General features: G+C 55.5%; 1 protein-coding gene across 3 annotated transcripts in view; it reads right to left on the bottom strand.

Moving 5' to 3' along the window:
- Nucleotides 1-552: 552 nt before the first annotated feature.
- The window catches only part of VGLL4 (vestigial like family member 4), a 153,436-nt gene continuing 137,534 nt past the window's right edge, over nucleotides 553-16,454 (bottom strand). For all 3 annotated transcript variants that reach the window (XM_021694957.1, XM_021694955.1, XM_021694956.1), the window contains 3 exons: nucleotides 6,506-6,728; nucleotides 1,320-1,443; nucleotides 553-917 (listed from right to left, as the gene is read on the bottom strand). In XM_021694957.1, the coding sequence (XP_021550632.1) occupies nucleotides 646-917; nucleotides 1,320-1,443; nucleotides 6,506-6,728 (619 nt within the window). In that variant the 3' untranslated portion in view covers nucleotides 553-645. The remainder of the gene's footprint in view (nucleotides 918-1,319; nucleotides 1,444-6,505; nucleotides 6,729-16,454) is intronic.

The raw sequence follows: 16,454 nt of genomic DNA, 5'->3' as shown, positions 1-16,454 counted from the left end.
AAAAAACACACAAATGGTCAGAAATGTCATCCTTAAACCCTTTGTTTTTCAGCAGTTTGCCCTCAGAGTACTAGCATCTCACAGAAAGTTGTCCGCCAGGCAACTTTAGCCCTCCTCCAATAGTGCAAATCAGACGCGACAGTTCTCTGTTCTCTTCAAGTAGACGCACGCACGCACACAGACACACACACGCGGGCCGGACCAAACACGCAATGGAAGCTAAGCCACACACACCCCGGTCTCGAGAAGCAAATTAAAAAGCACAAAGCATTTGGGTCACCAACGTCATGGCTTGTGACTGAGAAAGCGTGTGCTGTGGAGTTCTGGCCCCCGACGGGGCAGCAGACCTGCATCAGAGGTTTCTTTGGTAACTGAAGCAGGAAGGCAGGACGCTACGTCAGCTGTTCCTCGTGCAGCTCCTGCTATGGAGTTTGAGGGCCCCCGGGTACGAATACCAAGCAAGTACAAAAACAGAACAAAAATCCCAACGACATGGTTTTTGCGAATAAACCACCCCTCCCCTCCCCTTTCCCCCTACCCCACCCCCACAATTTTTTTTTTTGTTTTTCCATTTTTTAAGCACTGACTGTTCAAAGCTCAGGCAAACCATGCAGATTGACATCTTGTTCAAGGGTGGCGCTCCCTTCACGAGACCACGGAGGGGGAGTGACTGTGGCTGACCATGTGCGCAGAGGGGCTGGCGGGCTGGCCCCTGCGCGAGGCTGACTCAGGGCTGCTGGATGCGCCGTCCTTGGCCGCCTTGATCTGAAGCCACGTGTCACCCAGGGCTTTGGCAAAGTGGTCGTCCACGGAGCCCGTGATGGACACTGAGTTGGGCGCCGGCTCGGGCTCCTTGTAGTTCTTGCCCAGGCTCCTGCGGAAGTGCTCCTCCACCACGGGGTCGCAGGTGGCGGTGGCTGTGGGGGAGCAGGACAGCGGCCGGTCAGGGCTCTGGGGACAGAGGGCCCGTCCCCACCCGCCCTGGCTCGGCACTTGGCCAGGTCTCCTCTCTGAACCTGTAACATGGCAGCGTGCCTGCCTGGGCGAGGGGTGAGTTCAGAGAGACAACGTGGCCTTCAGGTTGGCAGATCTTGTCCCAACCACAGTTTCTCCCCTGGAGGGTTCTTCCCCCTGTCCCATTCAAGCCAGACACAATGCTGGCCGCACGTGTGCTCAAAACAAACCTCTTTCAGCCTCAATAAGACCTAAACTCCAGGGGCTAGCTGTTCTGTTCACGGCACGATGTAGAAGGAATGCAAACACCCCACGTGAGTCACGGCCGCCGCCCGCCCCGCGCGCACAGACACTGGGTGACTTACAGCTCGGGGCCCTCCGGTAGCTGGCTGGCCCGGCCGCCGCGCAGCCGCTGTGCGCAATGGGGCAGTGGGAGAGGTTGCAGTTGCGGGTGCTGGCCGAGGCGCACGTGATCACCGACGGCCGGTTCTGGGGAGAAGAGGAGGCTGCGGTTAGCTCTGGCTCAGCGGGCAGACGAGGGGCGGTGGCGCTCACCCCAGCTGGTCACCCCAGTCCTTATACACGTGCCACGGCTGTGAGGCAGCACGAGTCTGTGTGTCCCTCCACCACCACGGAGGGCACTCTTCCCGCCTGCGGGGAGCCAGGGGCCGCCATCCATCGGGTCCCAGTCCTCCATGCAAGGCCCTCAGCAGCACCGTCCACTACTCTGCTGCGAGCCTGTCTCTCACCCCCTCCGGACAAGAGGCAAAGTGAAGGCCGGTCTGTCCGCCGCCCGGAGTGACCTTGCTGACCCACAGCAAACTCAGCGAGGGGGCCTCCGCGGGTGCATGAGGAGCCTCCACAGCTCCTGCGGTCAAGTCCCCAGGGCAGCCCGGTCCCTGCCCTTCTCAGCATGTGCCCTGTAGCCCAACGGCTTCTATGAGTCGTTCCAGTACCCTCCCAACACACTCCCAATTTTTGCTTAAGCTAAAGACAGCTCAACTTGGTTTCTATTATGACCACACAAATCCTGATGGGAGGTGGAAACGCAGGAAGTACATCCAAGTATGAATTTACATGCATCCCACCCCTGGCCGACACACACTCCTTCCCCACGACCACCACGCTGTCTGCCTGGTAAAAACTCTACTTGTTCAACCATCACCACCTCCCCATTTAACAAGTCAATCATGCCTTCCAAGTGTGCCCAGAAGACCCCAGCACCCGGCTCCCCTAGCCGTGCACACTTCAGAGCAAGGACCAAGAAGCGTTTCTGGAGCCCCAGACCTCAGCAAGTATCCAGAACAGAAAATACCTGTGAATCAAACAGCTTCCTCAGGTTCCTCCCAGAAAGACATCTCCTGACAGCGCTGAAGACAAGATAGAGGAGGATGTGCCAGGAGTTCCAAGTTCAAGCAGGGGAGCTGCTTGAAGGGCCCCCTTAGAGGGCCCAAGGATAAGAACAATGTCAATGTGAGGGCAATTAGGGCTTCTCTACCCCTGGCCTCTCCTTTAAAGAGTTCAATCAGTAGCCAGGATAGACACAAAAGGCTTGCACAGCAAACCTTCCCACGATGGGAAATGAACAGGAGTGAAAAACATGTTCTGTGATAAAGATCTGGGCCTACAAGGATGGGCCAGGACGTGCTTGAGCCTAACACTGAATTACTCACATCCAAGATGGGGGAAGATGTGGCTCAGCAGCAGCATGTAAAGGAAAAATTGGGGGTTTCATTACTAGCTCAACACATCAGCAGTGGGGATGGAGTGAGTGCGACCCGTCACAGTATGGACAAAAGTGGTGCAGAGAGAACGTGGCTTTGAGGCCAGGTCTGCTCTCCACATCAGGCAGCACTTCACCCTCTCACCTCCATTTCTCCGTGTGGGAGACAGAACAGCAGCAGCTGAAGAGGGGGTTGGAGGACCGCCTGAGGGTGAGAGTTTAGGGCCAAACCTGTGGTGGCAGGGGTCCTGCCCTTCAGGGCTGGTCTTGCTATCTCCGGAGGGCAGCCTGCAGCCTGGAGCCCACCTTCTGAAGGTTCTTTTTAACCCTGAGCCTGAGATCCCCCTGGCTCCCCTCTTGTAGAATGTGCCCTCCATCCATGAGGTGGGGCTGAGGTGGCCATGTCCATAAGTGACCTTTGCCCCACTGGCCAGGCTGGAAATCTGACCCAGGCTTGGGGCCAACTACTAAGCCAGACTGAGTACGAGATTCAGGTTGACCTCAGAAGTCATGGGGTGGTCACGCCAGGCTGGCTGTGTGGGTTGAGAAGCAGAGAGCGAGAGAAGAGGGCGCAGAGACGTGGACCGGCACAGAGCCAGGGGAGGGAGGGCCTGGCTTCCTCACCAGCCCTCCCAGGCAAGGGTTGGCCCTTCCTTCCTGATCCTGCCGTAGCCATGACCCTGGGCTCCAGGAGACGCCCCTGGTCCTCCCAGTAAAACTCCCTTCCTTTTGTGCTTCCGCCAGCTCAGGCTGGTTTTTGTTCCTTGCAACTAAAGTCCTGACTGACGCAAATGTCACCAAGTGGGGTCATGTCTTGGGGAAAGGGTCATGGAAGGTGAAGAAATGTAAAGTGTCAGAGAATGAATTTGGGGAAGCTCGGAATAAAGCTAGAAGAATCAAGTCAACGTCCAGCCTAATGTCAGCCACTCGGGACAGAAGGTGGCCCCCGAGCAGGGACCAGCAAGGCAGAACCACTGGTGAGTGTGGGGACGCCGTGAAGACGTTCCAACCTCACTCCTGGTAGTAGCGGGTCATCTCCAGGACCCCTCCTGGCCGGGGACAAAGGAGACGCTGGGGACAGGCACATGGACAGCGGGCTCAGCCTCTCTCCTCCCCACAGCCCAGCCCAGCGCTCCCGGGACGGGCCACACCACCTGCCCCCCCCCCCCCGGCCGGGCTGCAGCGCCAGACACCCACCCGGAACAGGCCTCCCGCCTCCAGATGGTGAATGCGGGGAGCTCCGTGGCCCAAACTCCCCGCCACACCCTCGCCTTCCAGATGGCGAAAACGAAGGCCAGAAACGAGTAGCCTCCTGGAGCTTCCGCAGCCAACCCAAGGCAGGGCCAGGCCGAGACCGTCACTCACACCTCACTCAGCCCTCGCCCCGCCCGCGCTGGCTGACCCTCGGCTGAAGCCGCCTCGGGGAAAGAGCATCCAGAAGAGAACCATTCTGCTGGGCACTGTCCCCGGGGCTTATTACTATGTACCCCTATCCTGCATCTCATCGGCTGCTGTCCTCAAAGCCACTCCCGCCGGCTTTCCGTAGCTTTCTTTAGACCACACCATCCCCTGAGAGCCGCCATCACAGAAACGTGAAGTGGGGTGACACTTTCTGCAGCCTCCCCAGACATGCCCTCTCTGGGAACCTTCCCATCCCCGTTCCCAGAGACCTGAGTGGGAGGCCTCCCCCGCCCGCCCGCCTCCCAGCGCTGTGCCGTTGCTCCAGGAAGCCCCGTCCCCGCACCTTCCCTGGCTCAGAGCCGCGGCCCGGCAGGCACCCCGCCCCACAGGAGCCACGCTGACAGCACGCCGGTGACACCCACCCCGGACGGCGAGGCCAGCCTGGTACCTGGCACAGCACTCGGTAACCGTCCCGAGAGGAAGCTCAGGCCCCAGTGAGCACCCAGGCCATACCACGCTGGCACAGGAAGGAGCTCGATGAACGGTCCCCAGGGCCATAAAACACATGCTTCTCCACCAACCCCAGCCTTGAAGTTTAGGCCTGGGCCGCTGACACATGTCAGGGAAGCCAAAGCCACTGTACCTGTCCCGGGAAAGCTATGAACTTATTCCATGGCCACTGGCTTTGTTCTCCATCCAGGAATCCCCTAAGAAGTCAGGTGGGAATTCAAGGTCCTCAGTCCTAGAAAACCCGCTTAACAGGCCCCCAGCACATCTGACGGGCCAGGGGCCCTCTTGCTGGACTGGGCAGCCAGGCACACTTCACAGAAGGGTCGGGGAGACCACGGTGAGAAGAGCCAGGTCACCCTGTCCAGTGGCACACTTCTCACACAGCAAATATGACCAGGATCAACCAGAAGACCCTCAAAGTCACAGAAACCCTTGCTCCAAGCCAACACTACAGCTTCAGAGACAGCTGTTCTGGGCAGATAGTTCCAGGGGTTTCCGGGGAGCTTCCTCCCCCAACCACCATGGGCTCAGAGAAGGAACTTCCCAGTGGAGGGCCCCCCGCCCCTTGCCCCATTGAGGGACTCCCCACGGCACTGGCTGAATTCCCTGATCCTAGAAACCAATCTCTGATGCTTAAACCTCCTCTCCTGTGGCCTCTGAGTGCAACCCTCCTGCACGCACCCACCTCCCTGCCCAGACCGCGAGCTCCTTCCAGGCTGGAACTGCATCCTACACGCATGTCTCTGTGGCTCCAGGGCTTTGCGGTGCCCCAGGGCACAGTGCATACTCCGTGAATGGAGGGGTAACTCGGCCCCCAGTTCCTATCAGAGTAAGTGGCTGTCTGCTGCTGCAGTACTAGCTGAAGTACCATAGTTACTGGATAACCGGTCTCTGCTGGACGAAAACCCCGAGTGCCTCTAGCTTGCCTGACCAGCTTCTAGCGTCCTCCCCCTGCTCGCAGTAGGCGCCTACCCAGTTTCGTTAAATGAATGAATGAAACAAACGGGATGGAGATGCCTGGCTCCCACACAGGAAGCACAACGGCTCGTCAGCCTTACTGGGACCCCAGGCACCAGCACCCCCTCTCCCAATGCCCAGAGCCCGCCCCCAGCAGTACGAGAGACTCGATCAGAGCCGGGCGCCAGGCGGGGGTGCTGTCGTGGCGGTGGGGGGCTGCAGGGAAGCCGTGGCATGCGCAGCAGCAGAGCCCCCAGCTGCGCCCAGCATCTCCTCGGGACACGGCACCTGCCTCACTCACTGCCCGTCAGTCTTCAGCAAACGCTGACTGGGGACCTACTGGGTCACAGGCCCCAGAGGTTCACAAAGACACACCATGGGCTCGGGCAGGGATTCCAAACCTCGATGCTAATGCTTCCTTTTATATTTCTCCAGGAGCCCCACTTTTGAAATACTGGGGTTTTTTTTAATCAAGCAAACTGTGTTTATTAAGTAAGAATTTAATTTCCTTATTTTCCTTTAATTAAAAAAACATTCCGATCCGCCAATCACAGATTCCCCACCAGCAGGAGCTAATAACCGCTCTGACCACTGACTCTACAGGATTCCAGCCCAAAGCAAAGGAACCTGACATTTAACTTCGTCGGTGTGACCTTCAAACAGGTAAATGCAGGATCTTCCTTGATCCTCCTAGAAACAGGATCGCCGAGGAAGACTACTGAAAACAGACCTCGCCTAAACCAACACTGCCTTGTGCAAAGACACTAAGCCCCAGAGAGGTTAAGCGTCTGGTCCAAGGCCGTCAGGTGTGGGAGGCCAGGCCTGGGCGGGTCTCGGTGGCATTCGGGGAAACGGTCCATGCTGCCGCCACTCCTCCTTTCTCCAAGCGCAGAACCGAGGCTAAGCCCACCTCTCCCGCCACCTCCCTCCTGGCCCTGAGCCGCACGGACAGGGGCATACCTGCTGCCGCTCCGCCGGGGTCAGCGTGGGCGAGATGCCCGCCGGCCTGCCGGCGTCCATGCTGTTCTTGGTCAGTGCCAGCGGCTGTTCCAGGCTGAGGCCGGGCAGGGACGCAAACAGCTGGCCGCCATGCAGGCTCACGGTGGGGGCCACGGCACGCTCGATGGGGCTGCGGCTCCGCTCCCGGGGGTCTTTTCGGCAGTCTCCGTTGGCAGTCTTGCTCCTGAAAGAGGGGGAAGAGCGCTCAGACGCGAATACCCGGCATGCCCCGAATGGCGAACGGGATGCCGGCCCTGAGCCCGGTGCTGCACGCTCATGATGTCACGGAGCTCTCCACCGTGTGGGGGATAAAGACTTAGCAGCGTTTCCGTTTCCCGAGGCTCAGGTCAAACAGCTCACCGGGAAGCCGAGGAGCCCCAGTGCTAACCCAGGGCGGCGTGACTCCAAAGCCCCTCGGTGGTCCCCTCCGCCCGGCATCCCCCCTCCCCCATCAGAGCTCTTCTATAATAAACTCCACGGGCTCGGGGCCTGGAGAGCTAGGCTGTGTGCTCGGGGCCGGCTCAGCTGGACAAGGATCTGCCATTCAAAAGGATGAAGAGGAAGATGACGCAAAGTCACCAGTCACCTCCTATAGGGTGGATCCTGCTCTGGGCCTCCAGCAGCATGAGCTCTCCAGATCTTCCCGACAGCACAAAGGAGACGCCACAGCTACCTTTCCAGGGGACAGAACCCCCGAGACTCAGGGCAGCGGTGCCGCGGCTGGTAAGGGGTGGCATCTGCCGCGGCTCACAGTGCGCAGCTCTACCACCCGGAACACACCAGCCACAGCAGTTGGCTTCAGCGGAGTCCCGGAGACCCCCGCCGCGTGTGTAGCTCCTGGCAGGTGCTGTGGGGAACACGGACGGGGCTGCAAACACCACCCCTCCCCACGACCTTGGTGACCTCGGCTCAAGGCAGCACCCTCTGCGGCATCTGCTAGAGAACGACCGGTTGGGCACAGCCGATCAAAGACCAGGAACGCCGGTTTGGCCCAGCTCCCTCCTGCCCCGTTTATTGCAGGGTTCCCTCTGCCTCAGGTCTCGGCCCCTTCCACCCATCCACCATGGTCTTTGCTGCCAGCACAATCTTTTTCTCATAACAAATGAGAAGTCTTTTAACTAGAAATGTGGCAGATAAAAATTTCAGTGACTTTTCTTTAAGGAATGCAAATTATCCTCAGAGTCCACAAGCAACCATTCTCTTGCCTCGGTGGACAACCTGTTTTTATAGCAGAGACGCCTAGGTTCACGCACTAAGAAACCCAGAGAAAGCAAAAGTCACAGCCTTCCTCGCTGCCTGAATAAGGTAAAAGGTAAGTTGGAATTTTATACACACGGGCAGGCGCATGTGTGCGACGGGCACGCCTTCTTCCATCGTAGGCTCACATGCCCTTGTAGGAAAGAATATAGAGCGGTCCCGTGTTCCCTCTGCCCGTCCCCCCGATGGCAACGTCTTGGAGAACTACAGACAGCGTAACGCCACAGGCCAGCTACGGACACTCAGCCAGCCAGCCTGATTCAGATGCCCTGCGTTACTTGTATTCCTCCAGCATGACCTTTCTATAAAGCAGATCAAACCACATCACGCCTTTAGTTACAATTCTCAGTAGCTCAGCACCCCTTCTAGGCCTTTCCCACCCTGGTCCTGACCACCTTTCCACCCTCACGCCCCCAAGCATGGCGCTCTGCAGTTACAACAGTCTTCTTGCCATTCCTCAAGCAGACGCGCCACTTTCGCCTCTAACCGTGTGTGTGTGTGTGTGTGTGCTCCCCCCCCCCCCCCCGCCCCGACACACACAACCCACTCACTGCTAACCGTGCCCGCAGCTTTAGCTGTTGTGCTCTGGATCCCTGAGCGCCCTGTGCACACCTTTCATCAGGAACCCATCACACCACTATTAGCAATGTCTTCATCTCTGCACCCCTGCCCCGACTTCCCCGGGGGCTTCTGGGAGCGCAACAAGCCTGCGCACCCTGCGCCCTCCTCGCCCAGCACGCCGCCTTGTGTGGCGGATGCCCCGGGACCACGAGTGAACACAGAGAAGCAGCACATGGGTGACCGGGGAAGGAAAGGCAGGCACTGTGGCCACGTAACTGAGGACGGGAAGAATCGGGAAGACATGAGGGCTGGGGAGCCAGCTGCAGGGGTGTTCACGCCCTTTGGACAGGTGCCGAGCCTGGATCAACATGCCACTGGGGGCTAAGCAGAAAGACCCCGAGACGCGGTAAGTCTTGCAAGCCCCAAGCTTTGGTTCCTCACGCCATCTCCCGGGCAAGCTACGGGCCCAGTGTCCTCATCCACCTGTGGTCACAGGAGAAAGCCCCTCGGAGGGGTTTCAACGAGGACTGAACAGAGGACAGGCACGAACAGTCGTGCTAGGACAGCACACACGAGCAGTGTGCACAGTGGGGCCAAATCAGCTCTAAGTTAGCGTATTCGCTGCAGGAGGCACAGGGTTTAACTTACAGGTGATTTTTCTCCCTCTTAGCCTCTGGTTGACTATACAGAATGACTTGAAAGCAGTTAGTACATTTTCGGCCTATTAAGACGGTCACGCAAGAATATGTTCTGGTCACGTAGTTTGACACTACACTGCACACATTCACCTGCACGCCAGCAATTTTCCAAGAATTACAAACCAAATGAATACAAAAAAGCTGAATTTTGAAACCAGCCTGTGTATCATTCCATCTTCCTCCGATGATTCCGAAGACACGACAGGCCCTTCCAGTGAAGGCCTCCGGGGCTGAGGGTCACGCAGCCTCGCTGAGGAAGTCCCGCGAGCAGCCTGCCAGCCCAGATGGACATTTCCTGCTAAATGCACGTTTCATCACACTAGGGAAAGGTGACATCATCACAGTCCCCATCCTCAGTATCAGGTTTCCTTCTCAAGTTGGATAAAATACGTTTGACAAGGTACGTAAACTGCCCCCCTGACACAATCTTCCCCGCCCCCCTGCCCGCCAAAATGAGCTTTGTGGAGGCCGGTGAACGGACCGTAGGACTGATGAGCTTCCCAGCCCGAATCCGCCTCTGTCCAAAGCAGACTCCAGTTTCTCAAGCAAAGTTAACTGAGCCCCAGTTTCGCGAAGGCCACAGAAAGGGAGACACAGCCCCGGCCTTCTCGCAAGCTCGTGACCCAAGGGGCAGCTACAGCGCCGGAGAGCCAGCTTGGGCCCCGGATGGAGGCGGGACGCTGCAGAGTCGAAGGATGAAGAGCCACCCAGAGCTGGCAGGACGGAGCGGCCGCAAGCTCAGGCAGCACCTGTCTCCATCCAATGTCAAAGTCACCAGCACACACACAGGGCAGCACCCATCCCCCGAGTCTGATGTCCAAGAGGCACTTCAGTATTAGTAGAGTGCAGTGACGTGTATCAACCCGGCGGAGCCTCGGGACAGCCAGACTCGGCCTGGGGACTAGTAAACCACACCACAGGGGAGAGGGACGGCCCAAGGCAGCAGTCCGTTTGGGGAAGGTCCAGTCGATCCCGGGTTCAACGGGCTGGCAGGCCGCTCGGCAGGACTTCCTCAGCGAAGCTGCGTGATCCTAGCTGTGGGCTACCACAGCTCTAGAACTGTCTAAAGGCATCCAGCTAACATTAGGGCAGAGGGGAAGGGAGGCCAGGGCCATACCCACAACCCGCACCCCCAAAGACCTGCTCTGCACCCACACCGCTCCCGGGAGCAGGGGAAGAGGACTTTGGGGAAGCTAACCCGAAAAGCGGTCAACTGCGAGCATGACGCAGTGGGGCCTCACGGATCAGACAAGACACTGACAAACACAGAAAGAAAATGTCTGAAGAACCCCGTGTTCAATTTTAGTAAAATTATACATTAGTCACTTTTCCAGCTCATTTTCCTGGTTCCCGGAGCTTAAAGACAGACACTGTTTTCCATGTTTCCCCCTCCTCCAGTGAATCATAGCCCAGGCTCCACGGTCTCCCAGAGAGTCATGTGCTCACGGACAGCAGACAAACCACACGCTTCCCGCCCGGGAGATCCAAGCCGCCCCCGTTCTAATTAAAGACAAAGTCTGCTCATAAAAAACCAACTGCAGCCCCGTCGGGGCCCAAAGGGCTTCCAGGTGCCGGGCGGCTGACTCCGGCACCCCGACCCCTCGCCGGGAACCCGCACTCACCCTGGGGCGGCACCGCTGCTGCCACTGTTCGAGGACAGGAAGCAGACGGGGGCCCAAACATGGAGAGGTGGTAAAAAGGAGGATGCCTACTGCACGTTCGTCCAGGACAAAGTGTTCCGGGAATGCCCTCTCCGAGCCGAGAAGCCAAGTGTCCGCTGTGTCTGGGGGAAAGCGCCGTGAGACAGCAAAGAATCCATCCATCATGTGAAAAAAGTGCACTGTGTCCCTCTGTATTCTCATTAAAATGAGGTTTTCCTGCCCTTAAACAAACAGGAGCTCGGCAAACCCTTGGGAAGGTATTACTTGCTATTCTGGGGCCTCAGCTGAATTCCATGAACTACTGACAGCTATTCAATAAACCAATATGAGCCTGAAGTCGGCCAGCAGGGGAAGGGCTATGGGCAGAAGACATTTTAGTAGGTGCTTTCGAGGACACATTCTGGGCCCTGCACCCCCGCCCCCCCACCCGTGCTGCAGGTCTCTGGGCCCAGGTGAATGAGGCAGGGCCCAGTCAGTCCCCGCAGGAGCGAACTGAAGGTCTGCTGCAGCCTCTGCGTGCACAACGGTGGGGTGCAGACCCCGAGAAGTGGTGAGGCCCCCGGGGGAGGGGGGCCAGGGGCCTGTGAGGGGAGGGTCAGAGCCGAGACATAGGCCTCTCCCTAGCGCAGTCCTCCCGCTCCCCCTTCACTCCTTACTGGAGTGGTCGCCCTCTGGGAACCTACAGGACAGTAACAAACCTTCACTGTCCAGCACAGACAAGAATAATAACGTCAGGGGGCGCCTGGGGGGCTCAGTCGGTTAAGTGTCTGCCTTCGGCTCAGGTCATGATCCCAGGGTCCTGGGATCGAGCCCCACATCGGGGTCCCCGCTCAGAGGGGAACCTGCTTCTCCCTCTGCCCCTGCCGCTCCCACCACTCATGCTCGCCCGCACGAGTGCACACGTGTGCTCTCTAATAAATAAAATCTTCAATACTAATAATAAAGTCAGTAAAGCATTTTTAATTTTAAAAAGCTTCCTCAGACAACATACTTAATGCCACTGAATGCTACACTTAAAAATAGCTAGAGGGGCGCCTGCCTGGCTCAGTTGGAAGAACATGTGACTCCTGATATCAGGGTTGTGAGTTTGAGCCCCACAATGGGTGTAGAGATTACAAAAAAACAAAATAAACTTCTCTTAAAAATGGCTAGAATGGTACATGGTATGATAAAAAACCTTGACCAGAATTAAAAAATAATAATCATTTTTTATTTTTTATTTTTTTTTTAAAGATTTTATTTATTTGAGAGAGAGAATGAGAGAGAGAGAGAGAGAGCATGAGACGGGGGAGGGTCAGAGGGAGAAGCAGACTCCCCGCCGAGCAGGGAGCCCGACGCGGGACTCGATCCCGGGACTCCAGGATCATGACCTGAGCCGAAGGCAGTCGCTTAACCGACTGAGCCACCCAGGCGCCCAAAAATAATAATCATTTTTTAAAAACAAAAAGCATCCCACAGCCATTACTTACTGAGTCCCTCGGGTTTAGGATGGGGTAGGTGGTGCCGTCCCAGTTTTACAGAAATGAGGAGCAAGATGGTGAAGATAAACACTTAGCCGAGGATAGAGGTAGAGGCAGGGCATCAGTCAGACATACCGACTGCTCAGCCATGCGCCCCCCAGGCCCCTGTGAGAGCCCTTCACCACCTCCTGCCCTGCCCTAGGCTTCCAGGAGGCCTCCCCCCAGCCCCGGACTGCAAGGGTGGACGGAACAGTGGGAGGCGCGCAACGGGGCCAGCCCTCCATCGTGTCAGCCTTGCTTTCCAGTCGGCCAGCTCCACGGGATGCTTTGGAGGGCCCCGCACCACCCATGCTCTGCCCTCTCCCAGCACCCCGTGCAGGGCTGGGCATACGGTGGACGTTTAACTCTTCACTGAATCACTGAATAAGTGAATTACTGAAGTACCTACATCATGTGTGCATCCAGCGAACAGCATCTGTGGTGAATGAGAAAGGAATTAAGGAAATTTCAGAGGCAATTCCCAGCAAGAGAGACTTTCTGAAAAAGCAGAATTTAGGGAGCATTTAAACATTGAGAATAAACAGTAGTGAAATGTTTTCTCCCTATAACTACCTTCCCCATTTTTTGTCCTCCCGTCCCCCCAAATGTCCCCTAGGTCATCAAACAACACCCCGCTTTCTCCTGGTCAGCAGGGTAATTCAAGGCTTCCTGAAAAGCAAGAGGGCACTTGGGTGTGTCCCCAAGACACCCTGTCAAGCCTGTCACTCCTTGGTACCAACTACAGGCAGGAAGCAGAGTGCTGGTGACGCCACCAGGACACCGTGGTGCAGAAGGAAGGCAGAGACCCCCTCCTGGGTTCAAGACGATGAGCTGTGTGTCACAGGCAGGAAAAGCTGGGAAATACTGGCATTCACAGTGCCCCAAAGACACACAACAATCTGGGGCCTTTGCTTCAATCACAAACATGTGCTGGTCAGCAGTGGAAAGGGGACAGAGACTGCCTTTGACTTTAACTGTGGGGAGACACTGTGTTGCATGTGACCATTATCATCACTTAACAATAAGAAAAAAGCCAGAGCCCTACCCCCATCAAAGGTCCAAGGGGACCCAACCTGTGTGTGAAGGGCACTGCAGTCGGTGAATTACGCTGTTGCACATCTATCCACCCACAAAACCGTGTTCCCCATGAGCTCCCCACAAAGGTACCATCCCTCCTCTGCTAGCTCAGATTTCAAAAAGCAACTACATGGAACCAAGCCACACACCTATTTGCTCTATCGCATGACATGTGCGACCTACAGTCCCGGTGAGAAGCGTGGACCACTGCAATGCTGCCCTTAGGAAGTAGTGGCCAAAAATATAATGCACTCAAAGTTAGGGAACTCCTCCATTTACCTTGATTATCTTTATTATCGTGACCTATCATTTATTGAATGTTACACGCCAGATATTCTAGACCTTATTGTCTTATTAAACCCCTCACTACACTGCAAAGTATGTATCACCCCCATTTTATAGATGAGTAAACTGAGGTTCAGAGAGGTTAAGTAGCTCATCTAAAGTTGCAAAACCAGTACAGTACAAGGATTCTAATGTCTAATGTCTATGTGACTGGCTCCAAAGCCTTTCCTTTGCACCTCTCCCTCTCAAGAGAGGGGGAGAGCAGCAGGGAAAATGACAAAGACCTAGGTACCCACCACCCAGGACTGACAAATGAAATCACACATGGTGTTCGCTTCTGACCTTTTCTTTCCTCTTACGGGAAATGCTGGTAGCAATCAATGCAGCAGAACATGGCAGACGTGCCTGAAGCCCTTCCTTAGTGCTCCCCATACCCCAGCTCACGCCCCCTCTTCATCTCCAGATGCACCGCTGTCCTGTATTTGGGGGAGTCTTCCTATCTGTGCTTATGAACTCTCACCACAGAGGAGTCTGTCTACAAATACTATGCGGCACATTTTAGATTTACACTATGGTCTCACACTGTACGGACTGCCTTACAACCATGCTCTCCTCCCTCGCGTGGTTTTGGGGCTCTACCCATGTCCTGACCTACAGATCTAGTCATGTACCTGCCGTGTGGGATTACTTCACATCTTCACAGGAAGACACCGTAATGGATTTACCTGTTCCTCTACCGACGGGCACCCGGACCATCATCTCTGGTTTGTCCTTGTTATAAATAACCCCATGGTGCTTCCGTCCTTTCCGTCCTGGCAACAGGGGTTTCTGGGTACCTCTCAGGTAGGTATCTAGAAGTATGCCACTGGGTTGCAGAGCTCACCACCCTCTAGACTTCAACGGATGTTGCCAAAACCCTTTATGACGTAGCTGTCCACTCTGCACCGGCTTAACCAGCGCTGCGTCACCGGCCCTGGCGACGTGCATCCTCCATGATGTCCGGCTTTGGCGGCCTGTGGATTTCTGCCATTCTTGTGGCGTGGAGTCATTCCTCCTTGGTATTTTAACTTGCATTTCTCCAGTTACCAGAGCAGTTGAGCGTATTTTCATACATCTATTGGTCATTCTATTTCCCACTATAAATTGCTTTTAATTTGTTATGGGTTGAATTGTGTTTCCCCTAAAAGATGTTGAAGTCCTAACCCCTAGGACCTGTAAATGTAATTTCATTTGGAAAGAGTCTTTGCAGATAATCAAGTTAAGGTCATGAGGGTGGGCCCTAATCCAATAGGACTGGTGTCCTTATAAAAAGGGGGAAATTTGAACAAAATGGCAGAGGGGAAACAACGTGAAGAGGTAGGGAGAATGCCATCTACAAGCCAAGGAATGCTGGAGGCCACAAGAAGTTAGGAGAGAGGCAAGAACAGATCCACACTCACAGCTCTCAAGAAGACACCAACCCCACTGACACCTGATCCGGGACTTTTAGTCTCCAGGACTGGGAGACAATCTATTTCTCCTGTTTGGGCCCTCTACTTTGTGGTACTTTGTCAGGGCATTCCTGGGAAACCAATACAATTTCCATGGCTTTTCCCCACCATTGTTTTATACTTCTTTAGATATTCTCCACAATCATGGTTTTTTCTGCTTTATCTGTAATTAACACACCCTGCCCCCCTGCGGATGCACGAATGTCTTCAAGCTTCATTTTCAAAGAGGCTCCTAAGATCCACTGGACCTTGTCATGCATGCCTGTCATTAGGAGGCATATTTAATGAGCACCAAGAAATGACAACACAAGTTGAGACAGTGTGTGTGAGGCCAGGCCTGCCAGGGAGAAGCTGGAGGGTTAAGCTGTCCCCACTTCACTTCCAAGAGCAATTCAGGAAGCCAGGAAAAAGCATCCCCAGCTGCCCCCACATAAAAGAGGGAAGACGCCTGTCAGCCAAGTTATAATCCAAAACCTTTTGGCTCAGTAACATTTTGGACAGATGACAGCAAATGACCCACTAGATCTTTCCATCATTCCTGCACTGATGGGCCCATCAATAACCAACCCCTCAAGCCCCTGGGCCAACTGTGAGTACTGTCCCCCTTCCTGCAACAGTGCGTGCTTGAGCAAACGATCTAGGGCGCCCACCACCATGCCCTTGGAACACGGAGGGAACCGGAGCTGAGAGGTGGAGCCATCACCCAAGGTCACGAGGCAGGTAGGTGGTGAGGCAGGGACTCAAATGAGGCCAACCCTTCCTCTTCTGCAGAAACAGCCTGCAGGGGCTTCAGAAACAGCACATTTCTCTAGGGCAGGGAGAGGGGGTAGAGATCACAAATAGTGTGTAGTGTAAGTGACATTTCCGCCGTTACTGACTTGGACTCTGTCTCTATAATTGCGTCAAGGGTTTCCAATCAAAGCCTTCCCAGGAGTGAGAGGCACTAAATTAGTATAAGGACATCTCTGCATACTCTCCAGCCTTCAAGATTCCTCGGATTTCCCTCCATTCCTCCCTCAGGCCAGCCGTCATGACCGTTCTGGGAACTCCTGCCCTTCTTTCTGCAGGAGACCGGAAGGAACTCCAGGGGAAAGCAGGTCTCTCCTTAAGCACAATTACTATGCAGATCTGCACACACACACAAGGGACCCCAGGGCAGCAAGGAAACCTGACTGACGTCACCTGGAGCCACAGGGTTGCGCGTACCCAGCACAACCACTTAAGTAAAGCTTCGAGATAAAACTGAAATGTAAGCCTTAAGAGAGAATACATTTTTCAACTATTTTAGTTAGAAACCTGTCTCAGGGGCGCCTGGGTGGCTCAGTCGGTTAAGCGTCTGCCTTCGGCTCAGGTCATGATCCCAGGGTCCTGGGATCGAGCCC

This window comes from Neomonachus schauinslandi, chromosome 1 (genome assembly GCF_002201575.2).
Source record: "Neomonachus schauinslandi chromosome 1, ASM220157v2, whole genome shotgun sequence".
Lineage (NCBI taxonomy): Eukaryota > Metazoa > Chordata > Mammalia > Carnivora > Phocidae > Neomonachus > Neomonachus schauinslandi.
The sequence above is the reverse complement of the archived record's forward strand: the minus strand, read 5'-3'. Positions and strand labels throughout refer to the sequence as shown.